This window comes from Ursus americanus, chromosome 20, assembly GCF_024610735.1.
Source record: "Ursus americanus isolate L20-20 chromosome 20, mUrsAme1.1.p, whole genome shotgun sequence".
Taxonomy (NCBI): Eukaryota; Metazoa; Chordata; class Mammalia; order Carnivora; family Ursidae; genus Ursus; species Ursus americanus.
The window spans coordinates 26,788,267-26,810,936 of NC_142146.1; the positions used below are offsets into that span (position 1 = coordinate 26,788,267).

At 46.2% G+C, this 22,670-nt stretch overlaps 1 protein-coding gene across 3 annotated transcripts in view; it reads right to left on the minus strand.

The window, feature by feature from the left end:
* Positions 1-397: 397 nt before the first annotated feature.
* The window catches only part of GALNT15 (polypeptide N-acetylgalactosaminyltransferase 15), a 47,785-nt gene continuing 25,512 nt past the window's right edge, over positions 398-22,670 (minus strand). For all 3 annotated transcript variants that reach the window (XM_045791696.2, XM_045791697.2, XM_045791694.2), the window contains 7 exons: positions 16,234-16,401; positions 13,782-13,899; positions 12,295-12,489; positions 9,525-9,656; positions 9,043-9,147; positions 4,480-4,623; positions 398-2,439 (listed from right to left, as the gene is read on the minus strand). In XM_045791696.2, the coding sequence (XP_045647652.2) occupies positions 2,296-2,439; positions 4,480-4,623; positions 9,043-9,147; positions 9,525-9,656; positions 12,295-12,489; positions 13,782-13,899; positions 16,234-16,401 (1,006 nt within the window). In that variant the 3' untranslated portion in view covers positions 398-2,295. The remainder of the gene's footprint in view (positions 2,440-4,479; positions 4,624-9,042; positions 9,148-9,524; positions 9,657-12,294; positions 12,490-13,781; positions 13,900-16,233; positions 16,402-22,670) is intronic.

Sequence of the window (22,670 nt, forward strand, 5' to 3'; positions counted from 1 at the left end):
CTCTTGCTTCTACTCCTGAACAATAAAGTCCAATCATAAAAGTGAAGATCAAACTCTTGGGAATCAAATCTTCCCACTGCCAGGTTTCCCTACTTTTAAAATAATCATTGTGGATAAAACCAAAGCACAGTCCATAGAGAACAGAATTTGAACACTTGGTTATACTATGAGAAGGCTGAATTCCTTTTAGAACTAAATGGAGACATCTGTTTTGTTTAAATTAAGGATCTGTAAGTAACAGCTAGGGACTGAGTTGACAGCCATTTCTATAATAAAGTAATAAATCATGGGGATGGTTAAGGAAACAAGGAACCCCACATTCTTGCTTTGTTCAACCAATTAAGTAATAAGCCATCTGGGTCCTTTTGTTAATTACTGTCAAACACAACTTAGACAATTAAATTCAGCCCTTTATTTAATTATATTAATTTATTCCAGCAACTTCAAATACTCACAATGCCAATAATTAAGTTCGTTTTAAAAAAATAGAGGTTTGTTTAATTTTTAGTTTGCAACTATTAATACCATTTACAAGGTTGCCATCTGAGAATTTTTAGCTCTATCTCAGCCTCAGGATGTTAGGGGAATTTGTTTTAAATATAGACATATCTGAAGGAAGAAAACAGTGGCTAAAATCTCTTCTCTCAATGGGGTGATGAATCTCTCCAGATCAGCACTATCCAATAGAACTATTTGCAGGCATAGAATGTTCTATACCTGTGCTCTCCAATACAGTAGCCACTAGGTATGGGCAGCTATTAAGCACTAGAAATGTGACCAGTACAACTGAAGAACTGAGTTTTAATTTTTTTTTTAAGTTTTAATGAATTTACATTTAAATAGCCACATGCAGCTAATGGCTACTGTAGACAGCGCCAAGTCTGGAGTGTATTCTGAGGAAGGAGAAATGCAGTGGGCCATTGACTTAAGCTGGTGGAAAAAGAATACATAATTATGATAGGCATTGTTTAGAAACCCTCACTTCCTACCTAGTTTTTCTTATTTGAAACACAGTGAATTCTGAGATAGCCCAGAGGAGATCAGTATCTTTGAAGGGAGGTTTCTAAGCTGACCATATGGAGACTGAACTCCACTTGGAGGAGAAATAGGCATAAATGGTGTCTTCCTAACAGCAGAACCAACCCCACTCAACAGCTCCTTATGGCAAAACTAGGTAGGCCAGGTCACAGCAAGGAGGGCCATTCAGCTCTTGCTAGCACTGGCTCTGCTCTAGTGGAGGCATGTTCCTCCCCCAGTTGTGAACATTCAACCCTCAGGCACATTAGGGGTTCCCAAGCTCAGAGATGGCCACGTCAGCCCTAATGGACATTAATACCCAACTCTGGTTCCTTTCATATGAATTTTGGCTCAAATGCAGGCATTTCCCTTCTGGAAGGTTTGCCTCTTTGCAGAGGTTGCTACTTCTGATCCAGTCAATGCAAACCCTGTACCAGGGCACCAGGAGACTTTCTCAACTGTGTACACTTTGTTATTGGGAACTCTCAGTCTGAGCTGACCCGTCCAATACCAATGACTAAAGAGAAATACATTGCATAAGATTCTGGTTGGGGTTAACCAAGGTAGAGAAGGGCTAGGGCAGAGGGAATGGAGGTAGAAAGTAGGGAGGAAATTCTCATGTACATGAAAACATCCTATTCCAGGTCTGCTGGCTCTTTCCAGCTGCCAGACCGAGCTGGAAAATTGGGTCAAAGCTCTTCCGTCTCTCTTCAACCCAACTCTTTGCTCACAGGCTTCCCTTCCTTCTTCTGAGCTACGGCTCAGCCAGTGAATATGGAATTTGTCCTAATGAGCTTAATCCAAAGTTTTGGAGATTTTAGGCCTTACAACCCCATCACACTTCAATTTTCATGGTTGGCTACACAGATGATCCAGGTATGGCCATTTGCAAAAAATTTATCGATTGGATTTCTGTATCCTTGGAGGTGTTGCCCAAGACTGTCCATGCCTCTTTCCTTTATCAGAGATAAAAGCAATTATCAAGTGCTCAATGGAGAAAAAAAACAACAATCTTCTGTACTACGTAATGACCATCCACCAGTGATGAAGACAATGAGACAATGAATCCTTTTTTTCTTTTCCTAAAACAGCCTGCAGTCAATGCAATAAGGTGCAAGGAGGAAAGACTTTCTATATTCATCCACAGAGCTTTCTTCTCTACTATCACTGGGAGTACAAACACAAAAGGATCTGCTTCGTGAAATATACATGCTCTCTTAGTTCTCTGGGGGCTGAACTGTGATGACTAAACTCTCTTCCCTCTGATACGGGCATTCCTCATTTATCCACACTGACGACGTTGTCAAATCGCCACAGCTGGCTGGCTTTTCCATCACACTGACGCAAGTACAAATCTTTACTGCTTTCCTGCACCACAGCTTCCATGCATTTCCCAGAAAGAATGTGGACAATCATTCCATTCTGAAAAGGGGGGGGGAAGGAAAAAAAAAGAAAAAGAAATGAAAACCAGTCAGTTCCCTGCAATCAGTCAGCAAAGAAGGATATCTCTAAGCTTTGTGCTAATCATTATGAGAATTATCGAGGTGGTATGAACTGGCCTGGTAAGGAACTGTACCGTGTTGGTTAATATAAACTATAGTTTAGGTCGCCCTAAATATAAATATTGTTTGGAACCTTGAGGTCATTAATGAAATTATCTTTATTGAGATTGTATAATTGTACTCTTTCTTAGAGAGTTCTGGTTAGTAGCATGCCACTACATAGAGCATGTTCAGTCCTTATACCATACTGGTGACATTCACTGTTATCACTGTACTTGGACATTTTTGCTTAAACGATTTAGTTTGATCTCTGCCCCCCAGCGAATCCTGCAACTTAGCACTTCTGCCACCAGGTTGCAGTAGAGAGTAAAAGCTCAAGGATGCACAGAGGAGGGCCCAGGTCAGTCACGGTTGGAGGAGGATAGCTGCTTCCTGCTCAAAATTCACCAGATTTAAATTGAATCTAGCCATCCCTTTTTCAACAAAAAATTGATTTCTTTTTGAAAAGTTAAACATTTTCACCAACAAGGCTGATAATGTCCATTTGTTTGTTTATTTATTTTTTTGAGATAAAAGTCACACACCATAATATTCACTCTTTACAAGTATACAGCTTGATGGCTTTTAGTATATTCACAGAGTGTGTGCAACCCTCATCGTAAAAAGAAACCCACTATCCATTAACAATCACTTCTTGTCCCTCCCTCCTTCTAGCTCCTGGAAATCACTAATTTGCTTTCTGTATTAATGATTTGTCTATTCTGGACATTTCCTATAAATGAAGTCATATACTATATGGCCTTTTGTGATTGGCTGCTTTCACTTTGCATGATATCTTCAAGAGTCATCACGTTGTAGCATAAATAGTACCTAATTTTTTTTCCTCTTTTCATTGTGGTAAAAACAGATAACATACAAGTTACTATCTTAACCATTTTTAAGGGTAAAGTTTAGTAGCGTTAAGTATATTCACATTGTTGTGAAACAGATATTCAGAACTTTTTCATCTTTCAAAACTGAAACTCTGTCCCTATTAAACAACTCTTCCCTCCCCCCCATTCCTGGTAACCACTATCTTACTTTCTGTTTCTATGAATGTGACTACTTTAGATACCTCCTATGGGTGGAATCATACAGTATTTGTCCCTTTGTGACACATTTATTTCACTTAGTGTGATGTCCTCCAGGTTCATCCATGCTCTGGCATGTGACAGAATTTCCTTTCCTTTGAAGGCTGAATAATATTCCATTATATATATGCCACATTTTGTTTTTCCATTCACCCATCATTGAGTGCTTGGGTTGGCTATTGTAAATAGTGCTACTATGAATAGTACTTCATTCCTTTTTATGGCTGAACGATAATACTTTAAATTTTAAAGTCTTAGTTTTTAATGCCTGAATTATACTGGGTGAATCCTACTCACTACTCTTTTCCTTATTATTTTAAAATGCTCTTTTTAAAATGTATCTTATCCACAGGACTTAGTTAGAATGATCCTTTATGATCATTCATGAAGGATCTTAACTTGGTTTCCAAGATGTCTTTGAGCATGTGTGGGCCCCGAGTCTTAGGCTCACTTGTCACCAAGTAGAGAAAGAAGAGCCTTTCTATTGCTCCTAAAACCACATCAGTGAGATGGTTGACTGCTTCTGTAACATGCTCCATGGTCTTACTGGTGACCTGAGCTAAAAAATTTCCAAAAGGGGCTGTCTCCTCTCTCTGCCATGATCATGGTCAGAGCTTTACAGAGATGTGGCAAATCAGTACACTTCAAGGTGCTGGCAATCCAGCCTTGCTGCAAGGTTGGCTTTACTTCTTCCTGAGGCCTTCATGTAAAGTCACTAAGTTCAACAGCAGGGGCACTGGCCTGTATGGTAATACTTGACCTCTTGGAAGGCCTTGGGACACTGTCCCAGCTGGAGGCACTGTTGAACCCTTCCTGAACAGATTACTTACCTCTTGGAAGTCCCAGTGTTGTTGATGGATGGCAGGGCCTTCCTCTGTGCAGTTCTGAAGAATCACCTTCTCTCGCCTGACATCAAAGCACAGATGCTGTGGGTTGCCAAAGTGGATCTCCTTCCTGCCGGTGTGCTTCAGGTGCTGGGACAGGGGGAATGGTTGTTAGCATAGCTAGAGGGAGATCTTCTCCGAAGCTGGAGATGAAGGAAGGAGATCTTACAATAGGGCTGAGGTCTAGAGTCTATGAGGGTCAACAATACCATATCTCATAGTCAAATCTACACGTACAATGTTGGACTAGACCTAGCCTCTGAAATCTGCACATGCCACCTGCTGTTGCATTCATATATATGTTCTGGCATCTCTCTCCATTATTCTATTTACCGCATCATAGTTGAGGCCATAAAGAATGCTGTGTGCAGTGCTGTGTGAGTGCGCTGCTGGAGAAGAAGATAAGGAACACTCTTGAGGCCCAAGGTGATCTCTTTCTGGAGAGATCTGACCTGGCCTGTAACTAATTCTCCTGCTGTCTGTTGCATCTGCTGACTCTTACCCACGGTCATTTTTTCCTTCCGTGTTTTGTAGTATTGGGTTGCGCAGAGCTTTGTAGAGGGTCTTTAACTGTAGGAAGCCTGTGTGGCCCAGATGGAGAGCACATTCTGACAAAACCATTTTCTGCTCCTGCCAGGTGCAACCGGAAGGAATTTTTATATTAATTTTGTGGCTGGGAAACAGAGTTGGCTTCATGGGCATGTGATCTGTGCATTCATGTGGGGTCTCATGCCTAGAAAGGATTAATGTTTTTGGTTTAATGGTCTATTGTTACTATCTTGAAATTCTTAACAATTGTTGAATGATGGACCCCACATTTTCATTTTGCACGGGCCCCATGAATTAGGTAGCGAGTCCTGCTTGAGGATTCCTATACCACACATAAATTTGAACCCTAAACCTATATTAGATGCAGGTTTGTGGTTTAAAAAAATTTTTTTTAAGTAACTTTCTCCTATACGAAGACCCTGTGGAGACAGACAAGTTTCCTTGTCATCTTCCTGTGGCAGTGGGTGGATTTTTCTAGTCAAAATTTTGGCAGATAGGTTGCTCTTAGGTCAAAGTTGGCTTTATATTTGTCTCATTTCCAACTTCTCATCTGTCACAGGCTGAAGGTGGGCTCTCATTAATTACTCCTGCATGTAACTAATGCCTCTGGATCCCCCAGGTTCCCTCACCTCAGGTAGGATAGCTTGGCCAATGCCCTATGGCTCTATTTTCAGTTGCCTCTTGATTTTTGGCCCCTGGAGAGTTCCCTTTGTTACAAATTCAGTTAGTTATGTGTTTCTTCTTAATTTTTATATGGCATATCTAGGTGTTTTAGGAGAAGGGCTTTCTGCTTATCTAGTTCATGATTTTGCTACATATAGAAGTCCTTGCTTGTCCCCTCCTCTCACCAAGAATCAGAAAACCCACAAAAGCTAACATTCTGTTGGTGTGCAGGAGACTGCATTATTCCCAGCTAGAGGAGGAGGAAACTAAGACTCAGAGGGGTTAAGAAGTCTTCTGATATCATACAGCTAGAAAGTGGTAAGCTGTTTCTACCACATTACATGGCTTCCTCACTTGGCACTTTATATCTATGTCCTCCTCCCCTGTGCCAGGTGTGAATGCCTTTTGGTGTGTTCTGGAATACTGGTAAAGGGCAAAGCTGAAAGAGGCCACATGGATACTGAGCACCTGCTTCCCCATGTGCCCTCCAGGTGTAGGCCTTCCCCCAGGATCCCAAGGCCCACACTGCCAAGCCCAGCCTCACGGGTCCTCCCTGCAGGGCTGGACTCCAGACCCTCTAAGATATGTTCTGGCATTTGCCCCAAACTCTTGGGGCCTCACCTGACTCGTTTGATCAATATCTGTAGCAATTTGTACTTTGTTGTTTGTTTTTAATAGAGGCCTTAATGCAAAGGCCAATGTCACAGGCTGAAAGAGATTTGGGGATAAACTAGGCTTTCTGGGTTCATCCAAGTTGTGAAAAGAGTGGACCCATCAACCCTCAGCCAGCATCACTGAGGCTTCCCACCACCTTGGGAAGTTATTCCGTGATGGAAATTTTGAAGAGAAGCTATACCCTAAGATACAAAGAGACCTTCCTGATAACCAAGGGGCCTACACGGGTACTGGAATGACCCTGCTGCATCTAGAGCCTTCCCCTGACTCAGTGACTTCTTCTCTCCTTAGATAATAGAGGGCGTGAAGTTTACCAGCCCCTGGGGTGCTGCTGGAGGAGACATGGTGCTACCCTTTGACTCCTTTCTTTAGCTTCTGGGAATTACGAACCAGGGATTTTAGAGTCCCATGGACCATAGGGGGCTTCAAGGGATCCATGAACCCTGGAAATTGTTAAAATTTTGTGCAGATATGCTTATATGTATTTTTGGTTTTTTGGGGTTTTTTTTCTGGGAAAGGGTCCTTAGAATTCATCACCTTCTTACAGGAACCATGTGACTTGTAATAAAGAGTGACTCCATGTCTGATGTCTGACCTCTGAGCTTTCAAGCCCCATCCCTTCACCTTAAAACCCCTTGCTGTACTTTGGGCCAAGCTCATAAGAAAGCCCAGTGCTTTCTTCTTTGGTGCTGGCAGGAAGTTCAAACCAGGTAAGCTCAGCCAGAGCTTGGGAACACTCATCTGGCCCATCTCCCGACCACATAAGAGCCAAAGGCCGTTGCCCCTTCTTGCTATCTCAAGCCAGTTGCCAGCCTGCCTGGGAGCCTGTCCTGCTCTCCCCTGGAAAGTCTCATTGTGTGAATCACGATGCTTTCCATTCTCTCTTGTTGCATGTGTGGAGTCATCAGTCTCCAGATCGGAACCAAATTTGGGGTCAAGGGTTGATCCTGCCCCCACAGGGAAACCACCAGATATAACCTAAAAAGGTTAAGAACCACGGGCAGGGAATGGACAAGCCACTGGACTGAGCCGTCCTTAGTAGGCCTAGATTTTAAGCAGGCGGCACCTGGATTTCTCAGTGTTGATCTCAGCCGTCTGCCTGTGGTGAGCCGTCTATACCCAAGAACCGGAACTCTGGCTCCGGGAGGGGCCTCTCCCTGCGGGCAGGGTGCCTGCTGGGCATGTTTAGATCTCTCTTCGGCTGCCCTTTGGGCCATGAGCTTTTGCTTTCGCCAGGGCAGCCCCAACCTTGTCGGGTGCAGCCAGGTCCAGCCGTGCTGCAGAGTGGGGCCTCAGGGGAAAATGGCACAGTTTGTCTTCACTGCTGCCTCTTGCTCCCTCCCCAAGCAAGTCGTCAGAGCACTATATTCGGGGGAGAGCCCCACCCGCCCTGGCATCCGGGAAGAGCTTCTGTGCTGTGCCCCTCTGCTCCTGAGGGGCATTTGTACTCTCTGCCTTCCTTCTGACCATGGAGGGAAAGACTTCCTCCCTATGGGAGGAATTTCACCGACCAAATTGCTCCGTGCACAGGAAATGTTCTGAATGAGGCCAGTGCTCTGAACCTAGGAGCCAGTGACTCCTCTGTGTGTCAGCTCTCCTCTGGCGACTGGAGCAGATGGTCATCTGCAGCCACAAGGCCTGTCTGCTCCAAATCCAGCCCTCCTTCTCCGCTTCACACAGACACACAAACACACGCACGCGCGTATGCACACGCATATGGAGACACCCACACAGACAGACACAGGCACGCCAGGCTCCCGTGGTGCCCTAAAGGTCCCCCCTTTGTGCACTCTGGCTCCCATAGAGCTTCTGAAAACCACAACACATCTGCTTGGAAGGCCTCAGAATCAGAGGACAGAGACAAGAATGTAACCACAGGTCGTGGGTTTGAGGCATCACTGCAAGTGGAGAACACTTTCTGGGCTCCCCTGGCCTCCTCAGTGCTCCCGTGTCTATACTGCCCACTTGGGTGACCCACTTTCCCTGTCTCTGGTCCTAGTTGGCTGAGGATCTCTGGCTGGTCCACATGTTTCAGGTGGCATCCTGGTGGAAATGTGCATGCACACGGTGGTTTTCTTTGCTCTCTGATTATAGATGTTTAATTTAAATGGGGAGATTTTCTATAAACCCTGGATTTCAAATGTCTTTTAAAATTTGGGGGTGGTCTCCTAATATTGGGCCCCCTTTCATACAGAAGAGAAGACATTTGTGGAGGCTGGGGGACGGGTGCTGCTGTGCTTTCAGATGGGCTCGGGCTCCCTAGGCCCAGCAGCCTCTACCCAGCTCCCTGTGCTCACCTCCTTTCCCTGCCTGACCCTGGGCATATCTGAGCTTGCAACCCTTGGGCTAGTCACTCTCTGAGCCTCAGTTTCCTCATCTGTTCGATGAAAGCATCAGCCAGATAGTCTCCATTTCCCTCAGGCTCAGACGCTTGTGTTCTCTAATGATGGTCCGTGTTTGTGCTTGTGCCTGGGGGTGGGGTGGGCAGAGCCGGACGGGTCAGCGGAGTGGGGGACATGGGACCACTGAAAGGAGGTGCCCCAAAGGGAAGTGAGGACCATCCCAGGAAAGACCATTCTCAGGTCTGCCCTGGCTGTGACGCTGAGGACTCTGACTACCCACCTGTTGCTGCCGGCTGTCACTGCAAGGAGCTAGCATCATGGCGCAGCCCAGGATGTCCCCTTCAGCCTGGCAGTCTACACAGAAGCCCAGTCCAGTGTTGTGGAGCTGAAAGTGGACACCCAGACAGAAATGAACCCCACCATCCATTGTAAAAACACGTCTGTCAGGCGCCATTCCTCCCCTTTTTCTGCAGTGTAGCTCAAGGAGTCAGGTTCAGACCACAGAAATGAGCAAGGTCAAGCTGAAGCCTCTAATCCCAAGGGACAGGACGCAGGCCACACCTATCATGATGAAGGGCCCTGAAACAGGTTTCATGGCAACCCAGTCACCTCCCTCAGGATAGGTGTGAAATCCTCTGAGGCCCCACTGAACTTGGGACTCTGTGGCCAGGGTCATGGTCAAACTCCTGAACATCAGTTTCTGTCTTGGGAAGCTGTCCCCTGCCTTCCCTTCCTCCTCATCTTCCCTGGGTCATGCCTTACCTTTCCAGAGAACCTGGGCCTGCACTCAGATGGGTACAGCTCAGGGTAGATGTTGGCCAGAAACCAGTGGAACATCCGACAACCCAGCCTCCTTTGCAGCTGCAGGCGTTCTGTGAAGTCTGGCTTCTCAGCCTGAGGGAGGAGAAAGACACGGGCAGTGAGACAGGGAAAGCCTGCTGTTCACCACCATTCACATGTGGGGGAGGAACAGAGGTGGCAGAAGGAGTGGGACAGAGAGAGGGGACCAAGGCCAGGATTCCCCAGGGCTGCAGACAAGGGGGAAGGTCATGTGTTGGGAGAAGAGGTTTAAAAGGGACAGAATAAGATGGATGTTTCCTAGAGAGAGTTGTGGAACCAGCAACCTGGTTGTGAGGTCACTCCCTCCCCACAATCCCTTACACCTTCAGGCGACAGAGACCATTATACCTGTGCTTTAAGAACTTTTCTGTGGAAGCCGGCAAACAGTGGGGCTTTGCACCTAGGCTGGCGTGGTGCAGCCCTATAATGAGCCTTATGGAGGCAGGAACTGACCCAAAGGGCGCTGAGATGAAATAAGCTGGGAAATTGTGGGATGTGGTGGGGACAAGGCAAGTTTACTTTTCTTCCCCTCTAAGTGCCCAGTCTCCTCCATTAATGAATCATTCCTTTGGGCAACACTATCCCCTTTCCTTAAGATTTTCCTTTATGATACACTTGTCCTGGGATGGATATCAGGTAAGTCCTTAATACTTTAGTATAAATTTACGTATTTGGCTGTATTGATAAGATATAAGGAAACCTACCCATACATTTGGTACTAAGTCCTGCATATTTTAGGGAAGACAGGGGTGCTAAGAAGCGGTTCGAAAGATCAAAAACAAAAACAAAGAGAGAGAGAGGGGAGCAACTGGGTGGCTCAGTTGGTTAAGCGTCCAACTCTTGATCTCAGCTCAAGTCTTGATCTCAGGGTCATGAGTTCAAGCCCCACGCTGGGCTCCATGGTGGGCATGGAGCCTACTTAATAAAAGAGAGAGAGAGAGTATTTCCTGGGGTGAGGAGAGGAAAGGAGAGGGCTGGAACAAGAAGTCCATTTCAGAGTTCCAGCTTGCTGGCCTCTGGGCTGGATGAAGTGAGTGAGTTTGGTTTGATTCGGCTTCCTCCTTCTTTTACTCGTCAGATGGAAATGTTGGGAGGAGTAAGGTCTGAATCCGCCATACTGAAATGCTCTCGGCACGCTTCTCAAACTGTGATCACGAGCACCTGCCCCAAAATGCCCAAGGACCTTGTTAAAAATGCATGTTCCTAGGCCCGACACCAGAAACTATGGTTCAGTAGGTTGGGGCAGCGCCCCCGGAATCTGCATTTTAACCATCTCTCCTGGTGAGTTTTATCTGCAGGAAGTTTGAGAACAACTTCTCTGAGGCAGGAATGTCTTGTTTGTTCAGCGTATGTAGCTACCATTAAACCAAAGCCATCTATTACTCTTTCCTCTAAGGAAATTAGTCTAAGTTTTTTATAGTTTCTTGGCATTCTGAATGTTCACTTGAGACCTTGCCAGCCATTCTGTAGGGCTGGACTTTGCTCCCAGAGCAGGAACGTTCCTTCATGCATATTCCATCACCTTCACCTTTCTCGATAATGAAACAAACTGGCAAATCTACCCAGCCCTTGTCTGACCTCAAATGAGGAGGGATGCTGACAAGGAACTTGCCCTTCTGTACAACCTTGCCTGAGAGGAAAAAACAAGAGAATGTCAACTTTTCCAACAGAGAAACCCTGGCCTTGTCTTTTGGGTGCCCAGAATTTCTGTATCTCAAAATCCACGTGAGGGTTTTGGGATGGGGTGGGAGAGGGGATGGAAGGATAGAAATTGTAGAGCGAAATTAATTTTTAATTATTTAAATTTAAAGCAAATGCATAAAGTAAATGCCTCCACCTTCAGGGAGGCAGTGATATTAAAATCTTGACATGGATGTCAGCAATAGGACATTTCCAAAACACGAATTAATGGGAATGTTCAAAAGAAAAAAAAAAAGGTCTTCTCATCTCATTTACCAGTAGGAGGTGCCATTGTCCTTGTGAAAGTCATCAGATGAACAGATGGGGAGATTTGTGAATCAGAGTATAGAGCACACCCAGCAGGGCAGGCCGGTGAGGGGCTTGTGGGAGTTGTCCCAAGACCTTTGTGGGTCGTGGAAATCTTACCTTTGGAGCCCCTACTCCCCGCATAGCAAACATTAATGGGAACCCGCGTCTCATGTTGAATAGTATTTATGTGTCACGCCACAAGGATGGAGCTGAACGGCAGTTGAAAATGCGCTGCTTGTGGACACTTAACTAAATGTTCAAATTTTTAATTTTTTTGTGGCTTGTTTTGGATCTTTTATGTTTATTTTTATACTTTCATTTGTTTCATGTGTTGGATAATTTCATAGCCTTGAGCACTTGCCCAGGATGAAACGGCCCTCTGAGACCTGTTACTGCTTATTACCCGCCCAATCTGTCCTCTGCCCCTGTGTGTCCTATGCCACATCCCATAGATGTCATCCCACAGACATCAGGGGGCTCCAGGCCGAGATCCGCTGGGATGCCCTGATGCTTGGGACAGACGCTCGGGAGAGACGGGCAGCCCTGCCTAGTAGAGGGGCCACTTGAGAGGGAACTGAAGGCAAGCACAAGCAGGAAGCTTTTACTTTCCCCTCCAGGCTAGAGGGAGAGGCCCTCCCTGGCCCACCCACCTGCTGGTGGCCTGGTGTCAGGTCCAGAAGCCCCTGCCAGGCTCTGTCCTTACCTTGCTCAAGGAGAAGGCCTCTGGGCTGTGCCTGTAGAAGGTTTCTTTGAATGAGCCCAGCCAAGTCTCAGCAATGCGAACCTTGTTCCTCAGAGCGGCCTCCTGATCCAGGGGGGAGTGGGTTTCCTGATTCCGGTAGATATGCCCCACCCGAGAGCAGGGGAGGATTTCAACAGAGCCACCACAGAGCCAGACCTGCCGGGGAAGGAGAAAATAAACATCTGAACACTACTCCAAGTTCATGGAAAATCAGGGACCCTGACAGGGGCTGGCAAAATGCACAAGAAATCAGGAGCACAAATGGGAAAGAGAATTCTAGTCCTCAGAGTGCCACAGTTTCCAGATCTGGGAGTTCTGGGCAGGGGAGTGACGGGGTGGGAAGGATGCATCCAGTTGTCCCGGGACAGAACCAGTGGCCACATCCCTGCGACTCCCTGAACGTGCCCTGCCCCTGAAGCACACCCGTACGTTTAGCGCTTTTAGAGATGTGGCCACGTGGCTTAGCATCCCTGTTCCCCAGAGCCGCTTCCTCAGGAAAAAAGGGGTCCTAGTGGTCAGAGAATTTCTAGAAGCTCATGACGTCCCCTGCTGCAAAGACACCAGGGCCATTTATGTGGAGATCAAAGCAAGCTTTCCTTAAACATAGTCAGTCTTTCCTTCTTCAGGAGGGTTCTCACTGTTCACTAACGCTCCTGCCTACTCCCAAATGCCTGGAATTCATTTGATAGGAAGCCTTTCATTTCATCCTTGGGGATAAAGAGGAAAAAGGAAAACGTTCCTAGCATAGGCAGCATATGAACACCAAAGATGGAGTTCCCAAACTGTATGCCAAGGTACCCTCAGGGTGCCCCAACAACCTCAAAAGGCCATGCAGGGTATTTCGGCAAACTACAAGCTTGAGGTAATTCATAATTTTAACATTAGATGGCTGCACTTTTGATAATGTACATCTCTGTTGGGTTCTCAGTGGTTGCTGTGATGAAAAGCAAGTATAGTGTTAAAATCGACATGGAATGGGAAACGAGGGTGGTGGTGTCTGATCAGATTCCGAGGTTCAAGAAGTTGTGTGGTGCACAACAGGCGCCAGATTTTTAGGACAAATCCTTATTTTTTGGAGCTATAGTAGTTCCCTCTTATCCGTGGGGGATATGTTCAAGACCTCCAGTAGATGACTGAAATCACGGATAGTTCTGGACCCTATATATACTATGTTTTTTCTTATACATACATATATACATACATACATACATATCTGTGATAAAGTTTAATTTATAAATTAGGCACAGTAGGAGATTAACAACAACTAATAATAAAATAGAACAATATAATGATATACGGTAATAAAATGTGAATGTGGTATCTCTCTCGAAATATCTTCTTATAAACCTTAGACCTGACCAGGGGCATTTAATGGCTGCCTCCAAGCTGGGACCTTACCCACTACTACACAGAACCCACCTGGGCTCCTCCCTTGGTCCAGGACATACCTTGAGAGAAAGCTCGAGGTTTTCGCCACCTTGCAGGGACATGAGAGGGTCATAGGCTCCAGTGTTTTGGAAGTAATGTCTGTCGATGGCCACAACCCCGCTGGGCACCACGGGGCTCCTGGGCAGAGAGAAGATGGAACAGACGGCAGTTCAGAACCCCGGGCATATCAGGAAGGCTTACCATGCGGGAGTTCCAGTGGCTGAGATAGTGGGCTACGGGCCCAGATAGACCTCAGTGCTTTTAATTGCAAGACCAGAGTCAAGCAACCATGTCAAAAATCCCAGTATTTTATAAGAAGAGAGCTATGGTTGCCCGGGCCCTTTTAACCTCCTAAAGGGAGGGCCACAGCGCTGCACCTGAGGCTCCCCTCCCCTCCGGCTTGAGTGCGTCTAGAAGAGACCTTTGGAAAGAAGGCCTTGGCTAGCATAATACACCCTAAGGCAGGTGGCACCAGGCCTGCACAAAGGGAAACAGTCAGGCTTTTTCTTCCCATATTCCAGAGGTGGGACTTCGGCACATACCGAGGGGAGAGTGCAGGAGGGGAGAGTGCAGGCCACTGGGGGCCAGAGGTGCCAACCTCTGGCCAGAGGCCATGACCAGTGAAAGTGCATTGTGGTGAACACTGATGCAGGACAGCTTGAGCCCAAGGTGGGGCGCTCCCTCCCCACCCCCCCACCCCATCAGAAACCTGGAGCTCACAATCAACTTCAGGGAGACAGGGAGAGGCAACACGCCTGGATGGTAGATTTAAATATGAGATCACTAAGCTGTCATGAAATTTGACTAATTTGCATGGAAATCTTCTGCTTTTGGGTGGAAAGAGGGGTCAAGATAGAAATGACCTAAGTCCAGTTATTAGAAAATAAAGACAATTTTTTTTTTGCACTTCTAAGCTTGTGGCTTATCAAATTTCTGTTACAGTCATACTTCCTTGGGCAGACCATTGGAAGACCTGTTTGTGCCTAATGTCTTCATTCCGTGTCCCTGTACTAGGCACTTGGAAGCCAGCTGGGTAATTGGTAGGTGTTGGAGAGTGTATGATGGAGATGGACCATGGCTAATGGAGGTCAACCGCCCAGCGGTGAACACCACACGATCCCTTGTCCCACAGGCTCTTCTTACAATGTGACATTGCCATTGCTTTCCCTGAGGCGTGGGGTCTATGTCTCCTTCCCATAAAACTGGGTGGGCCTGTGATTTTGTTGGAAGTGATCCTGGGTGACTTCTGAGGCTTGGTGAGAGAAGGGGATACGTTCTCTAAAACATTATACTGAGTGAAAGAAGCCAGACACGAAAGGTCACACATCGTATGATTCCATTTAGATGAAACATCCAGAATAGACCAATGCATAGAGACAGACAATAGTTGCCGGGCGCTGGGGGGAGGAGAGGGTGGGAAGCACCACTTAACAGGTATGGGATTCTACTTTAGAGTGATGGAAATGTTTTGGCACTAGGCTGAGGTGGTGGGTGCACTACTTGCTACGGGATTGTTCATTTTTAAATGGCTCATATGTGGTATGTGAAATTCATTTCAACAAATTGTTTTTGTAAAGGGGGAGAGATACAGCTTGTTTCACCTGGCCATCTTGGGATACTTAGTCTCAGAACCCAGTGTCATGGTGTAGCAAGCCCCAGGTGCAGCGGCCTGATGGAGGGAGTGGGTGGAGTTCCCGTGGAGGTCCCAGCTGATGGCCCGCATCAACCTTCAGACATTCAACGAGCCTCAGGGCCACCTCCCCTACCCCTGCTGCCATCTTGAGCCATTTCCTGCCACCCTGGATACCATGGAACGGAGACCACCAACCCTGGTGCTCTCTTTCATAATCCCTGACCCACAGGATCTGTGAGCTTAATAAAACTGTTGTTGATCTACAGCACTAAGTTTTGGTGGTTTTTTATTCAAAAGAAGATATCTAGAACATCTTCTTAAATAGAATAATTGTCCAAAACCCAAACATGCCCCAACACCAAAGCAAGCAAGCAACCCATAAAATTTGATGTATTTTGAGAATTAGGGTGTCTTAGCATTCACCTGACTGAATCCTTCCTTTCTAGCAAGAAAGTACCTGAGGTCAGGTAAATTCCAGTGCTACCTGGGGAGGTAGAGTTAGGTCAAGATCCCAGCTTGGGTTCTCTCACTGCCCCACACAGGGGCGTCCACTGAAGAAGCCACCTAAAAGAGCTTAAGCTGGACTCCATTCACGTAAGAATATAACAATAATAACACTGAGGGTTGAGTGCCTGGCGCGCTCTCTGTGCTTTTCATGTAGTGACTCTTTCAGTCTTCACAACAACCCTGTTACCCTCAATTCACTGATGAGGAAACCGAGGCACAGATTAGGTAACTTGCTAGAAAACTGGTGGGGCCAGGATTCGATCCCAAGCTGTTTGGCTACTGAGTCCTTCCCGAGGAAGCAAAGGAGAAGCAGGCTGTGTGAGGAGCCTCACCTGATGGGGCTGATGGGGGACAGGAGGGCGTTCCTTTCTCGCTCTGGCAAAGGCTCCCAGTGGAAATCCAGCTTCCAGTCCAACACCCCACGCTGCAGGGCCTTGGAGGGGTGGTACTGGAACGTCTTCCAGTCGATCACGTCTATGACTGGAGACACCACTCGGCTCCTGGAAGGAATTGTGGAATCACATAAGGTAGAAACCATTCACTTGCTAGGGGATGGAAACGGAATCTACACTCACACTGCCTAATATGGCAGCCAGTAGCCACATGTGGCTAGCGGGCACTTAAATATGGTCCTGAATCGAGATGTGGTATAAGTATAAAAAACACACTGGATTTAGAAGACTTAGTATGAAAAAAAGATGTAGACATCTTAGTGATTTTTACATCGATTACATGTTGGCATGATAACGTTTTGAATATAGTGGGCTTACTAAAATATATTATTAAAATTAATTGCATCTGTTTGTTTTGTAGTGTGACTATTAGAAATGTTTAATTTATATACATGGCTTGTTTTATTTCTATTAGACAGCACTGTTCTAGACAATATGTTTTTCCATAAGGAATTGGGGCCCATTCAAGTAAGAGCATGCTTGCCTCTTTCTTTTTTGAGAAACCTCTGTTGACAGCACTGAAAGACAGGAGAGCGGGGCTCTAGGCTCAGCTCTACTGCACGTCTCTGGGCCTCAGTTTCCTTGGTTGTAAAATGGGAGTTTGAACCACTTCCCACAAACACCTTTCTCAGCTGGAACATTCTAGGACCGTGGCTCTTGACTTCTTTTGGGGCCTTTGATCCCTTTGAGAACCAGGGGAAAACTATGGACTCCTCTTCAGGAAAATAATCATATGCACATATCCAAAATATTACGCACAATTTCAGAGGGTTCATGGGCCCCTGCTGTAGGGTCTGGCTCTTGTTCCTTCCTATACCAGACAACTTGATCGGCTTGAGGAGTCGGGACCACCAAGCTCCCCAGGGTCCCTGGTGTAAATGCACATGGATGTGTACACGCGGCACCTACTAGCAAACCAAAGTCCTAAGTCTAGGCTTGTCTGCCTGCTCATTTACTGATGCTGCTGGTAATTGGATTTTACCCCTTTTTTGCTGCTGTTGTTTGTTTTGTTTTGTTTGCACAGCCTGGGATATGACCTAAAAGAGAGTGATGTGGGAAAATGGTACAGGTCAGAAACCTCACCTTTTAACTAAACAGGTCATCACTCAGGAGTACCTGGAGCTGATCTCCACCTAGCCAATATCTCAGTCACATTTTCTTCTGGCTTCTCGTGACTGTTACTTCTCTAATCTATGCAATGTGCACGTAAGTGGCTCAGTCGGTTAAGTCTCTGACTCTTGATTTTGGCTCGGGTCATGATCTCAGGGTCGATTGTGAGGTCAAGCGCTGCATTGGGCTCCATGCTGACCCTGGAGCCTGCTTAAAATTCTCTCTCTCCCTTTCCCTGTGCCCGTCCCCTTCCCCCCTGCTCGCCTTCGCGTGCACTCTCTCTTTCTCTCTAGAATAAAATAAGTTAAAATCTATGCCATGAGATGGATCAGGCCTGAACTCAGGGGGTGCTGGAAGGTGCCACTCTAAGAGAAGAGAGATTCCTGGCAGAGAGATGCCAGCCACGCCGTGTTTCCACTTCTAACGATTTCCATCTCTATTCCTTCCATCTCAGAGATGGCCAGGCTGGAGTAGCCCAGGCTGCATGGAGGGACCAGGCTGGTCCTAGGACTCAATTATCTGTCCTTAAGTGACTGACATTGGATGAGGAGTCATGGGTTTATATTTAGAGCAAGGATCCCAATATGATTTTCCTGTCCTTTGCACATTGTTCCCTCTGGAAGGTAAACGAAATTTAATTCCTCTGGGTCCCCATTACTTCTGGCATCCTGACTAGATCTAAGAAAACTGAGAAACAAGATCAAGGAAGAAAGGAGGACACCCAGGCCCCGTCCCGAGTCCCCACTTACTGTGGAGTGAACTGAGCAGATGGGATGGATTTGGCTACTGGCAAAGCATTTTGTGGAATTTCGGAGTCAAGAGCCAGGGAAGCCGTGTGGCTGAATCCTGAGGAATCCCATCAAATTCCTGCCATCTTAGTAATCTTAACAGGACAAGAAAGGAAATTGCATCCGAGAATCCATACTACTAGCTGGTCCTAGATCTTTGAGCTGTGTTCTTCCTGACAAAACTGTACATTACTTTTGACCAGAAAATGAGAACTCTAGAATTTATCAAGTTTCTCTATTTGCTCTGTCTTGCTGGAAGCTCAGAGTCCTATGCAAAGCTCACGGTTAATGAGTGTATCACCCCAAATATCCAATGCTATCTTTTCCTGTCTGAGATCTCCTTTTCCTTCTATTTTAACCAGACACCTAAGTGATGAATCACGAGACACTCTGAGTGCCTTTTGGATAGAGATGAAGAGGATAGCAGCTGCTTGACTACGGCCGAATTAGGGAGTAAATGCAGTCTAGTGACTCAAAATGGTGATTTAAAAAACCCAAACAGTCTTATATTTAACTTTGGGTTTCGTACCTACAGATGTGTCTGGTGTTCTTGGAACACACTTAAAGCAAAATAGCAACGCTGCCCTGTTTGACTTGGAAGGAGTTCGAAGTGTCTGCTTACACCATCATTCTCTCTTGCAAATTGAGTTTTAACTCTCAGGCAAATTCAAGGTTGATTCTCTCTTAAGCCTTTCTAAGCTCCAGGGGGTCAGGCAGTTGGGTTTCAAAAGGCAAACAGAGCTGGTGGAATTGTCCACAAAGACTGTTGACTGCAAAACGCGAGGTCAACGAATAAACTACTATCCAAGTCTTCAAAAGCTAACTGCGGCTTCACCCTTACCAAGCAAACCTAGGTTACTTATAAGCCCTAGCTTACCTCATCCTTCTTTATTACTACTGCGTCTCCGTGTTCCTCCGGGTCTGGGATGTCTAAAGTCATTTTGGAAGTTCACTCAAATTCTTGGTGGTGTGGAAAGTAACTTATATTGAGAAGCAAAGTCTCTGAATTCTCTAATCCCAGAGCTCTTGCTTCTCAAGTGTGACGCTAAGACTCATGTCGGCCGTTTCAGGACTCTGTCATGCTGAGAAGTGTGCAGTAGGAGGAGGGCTGGAGAGTTTCCCTGGGGCATGAGGCCAAAAGAAGGCTCTTTGTGGGCTGGAGGCATCTTGGTCCCCCTGTTGCTCCTCACCACACACACACACACACACACACACACACACACACACACACACACTCTCTCTCTCTCTCTCTCTCATACACACTCATGCTTTTACAAACGCTCACACACATACACACTCTCTCTCTCACAGACACACACACACACACACACACACACACACTCACACTTTCACATGGGATTCCTCTGACTGCTTTCCATCATTTAACCCCTTGCATGGCAGGGTGATGGGAGGTGGTCTGTTCCCTGTCCCGCCTTGTTTCTCCCCATTGAGCAGGCTCAGCCCTGGCTGAGCACTACGTGACCCTATGAACTAGGTGTCTCTAAGATAGAGGACCAGACCAAACAACTTGGGTAGCCTCTGGAGCATTGCCCTTAAGGGGTGTTGTTTTTCAGCACTTCACTAAGGACTGCTCCTTTCCCATTGGAAACCTTGAATTTTCTAGGGCCATGACTCTCACTCCTTGGCTTGGGTATTAGAGCTGGCAGTTAGCCCAAGGCAGTTGACAGCTGGCAGCCGGAATAACAGCTACCCTTAATCTTCATCTTTGTTACTTTACACGGAAACCAACTACGAATCAGCAACTCTAACACTGCTCTAAAAACTGCTCTTTGAGCAACTCTGTCTGGGGCTGCTATGTACAGTTATGTGGGTTATGCACTGCCCAAACTTAGAGACTGCCTCAAATATCATAGATGTTGTAAATTTGCATACTTAATTCTAAAATTTCTGGCAGTTAGCATTAAAGTAGCTTGTTCTAAAAAATGAATGTATTATGACACATGTTCTGAAAAATGAGAGTAAAGGGCAATGGAGACTCCTTTTACCAATTCATACAAAGTTGCCAGGCTCTTTATAGATCTATTCTGTGGGCAGGGGCGGGGCACCAGGGCTAGAAACCAGGACTTGAACTCTCTGATCGGGGTGTTGAGGAAGCTATGACTCTTTGCAATTGTTGATTTATGGCTTATTACACTTATTACATCATCCCACTCCACCTTTTTAATGAAAGGTCTTGAAGACCTTTTCCTGCCTTCTGCACAATGGGTCCTCACCTGGGGACAGAATGTTTCTTGCCATGAGCCTCAAAGGTGGCTGGGCCCCTTTTCTCTCTTGAAGAGCAACAGCTATTAGAAGCTGCGCCCAGTGGCTTCCACAGCTTTGCTTCACACGAGGTGACGTGGCGTGGGAGGCCAGCGGAAACACTTGAGCAAAATTGCTGTGGGAGCAAAGCAAACCTTAAAAAGGGCACTCTCCCAGGCCTCAGAGCATCACTGTGTACAGTGGAGAGAGATGAGAACTCAGACCCAAGAGAGCTAGCTTTTTTTCAAACCCTCTCTTGCGAAGGCCTGCAAGCCAAACACTAAGTCCCAAAGAAAACAGCGTTCACAGGAAGCTGTGAATGATGCGTGGGATGACAAAAAGATGGTTAAACCACAGAAGAGAGGGGACATGAAGAGGAAGCCAAGCCAGAATGGGGTCTAAGATCAGAGACCATTTGTGTGGGGGTGGGAGTGGGGAGGGAGGGACAGGGGAGAGAGGGAGAGAGAATGAGAGGGAAAGAGAAGGGGAGGGGAAAAGTTGGATAAAGAGAGGAAGAAAAGAGCCCAGGAAATGAAAATTTCATGGACCCACCTCTTAACTGTGGAAGGTTTCTCAGGGAGCCCCATTTTATTTATAGCTGAGGACACTGAGGTATTGCCAAGTCTTCCTCTCTCAGCCTAGAGTGAGAAATCTCCAGATCTGTGAAAATGGCACCAATGTGAGAAGCAGACATGAGGGGCTCATTCTAATCAATGTTTTAACACATGTCTCACAAGCAGGGTGGGGAGGGGGATGAGTAATGTCACTCCCTGATCAGATTCTCCAATTCTTAAAATAATTCCTAGACAACAAAAAGAACATTAGACCCAGAGTTAGAACACCTGACTCAGTGGCAAAGTCCCCGTGTGCCCTCGCAGATCATTTCACCCCGTGGAGCCCCACTATCCCTTTCTGTGAAACAGAAGCAGAAGTACTTGCCTGAGACATCTCATGGGGGAGGGGGGTGTCAATGAAGAATTATATGAAAACAGTCTATTTGGGTTATACATAAATAAGGCTTAATGATATTAATTCCTGGGTTCCTAAATGTCTGCATAAAAGAAGCATAGAAAATGGCCTAGTTATTGAGTGTGACCCCGAGGGGTCTCCTTGACCTCCCTAGAACTCAGTTTTTTTCAGCAGTGAAATCGTGAGGTAAGACTGGATGATCTTATAGGTCCCTCTGAAAGCCATCCCTCTGTGACACAGGGATGGGAATTAGATGGGGAATAGGCTGGACCAACTTTAGTTCCCACTGCAATGAAACACAGTCATTGTGACGTTGAGGGCAGAATCCAAGATGGCAGAGTTTGTAGGATTTGCGTGTTTGCTTGTCCTAGTCCTGGTCCTGGATTTATACACATCTTCCTTTCTTCTGAGATAATAGCCAGGAGTGGGCAGTAATCTGTGTCACAGTACTGGGCAAAACTAATCCTTCCTGGTTTCACTTGAGCTCTGATTGTTCTTCATTAAAAAGGAATTGCTGGACTATTAACAATTGACATCATGTTGCTTGAAACCTCCTTCATCTAGTGGAATATGATAATTCCTCTACCTTCTCATCCAGAAAGGTCTTTTCTTAGTTGTTATCAACCCCGACTTCAAAGGAGACAGTGAACATTTACTATAGGCAGGAGAACAAGAATAGAGGTCATAAGGCTTGGTTCTGGCTTCAGCCCTAGCTGGCTGGCCATCATCAAAAACAATCATTTGTTGAGTCCCACTGTGTGATAGGCCTCCACAAACCCCAAGGGGTATGCCTGAGGTGGTCCAAGGTGGGCTAGCGACCAGGTTTGCTTTTCCTTAGTGGAATATTCAGATTAAGGAAAATGGTTGACAGGACATATTTAGGAACTGTATGAGGAGAGCAAGGAAGTGGGGAGCAAATGATAGTAAGATGGGCGGGGAAGAACGGAGAAATGGTCAAAAAGAAATTTTTTAATGTTGGGCTAAAGGGTATGCAATGCAATTCTCTCTGACTTCACATTGCTGAGGCCTTGGTTAGCACATTAGAGACCCCTCACCCAGAAAACCAATGCTGCTTCTGGATGGAAGTTTAGCAATCACAGAGTCTAAAGCCTTCTGTTTAGGGGTAAGTACCTATGAGCAAAACATAAAGACTTTTTCTCAGATTATATTATAATCCTGACTACAATT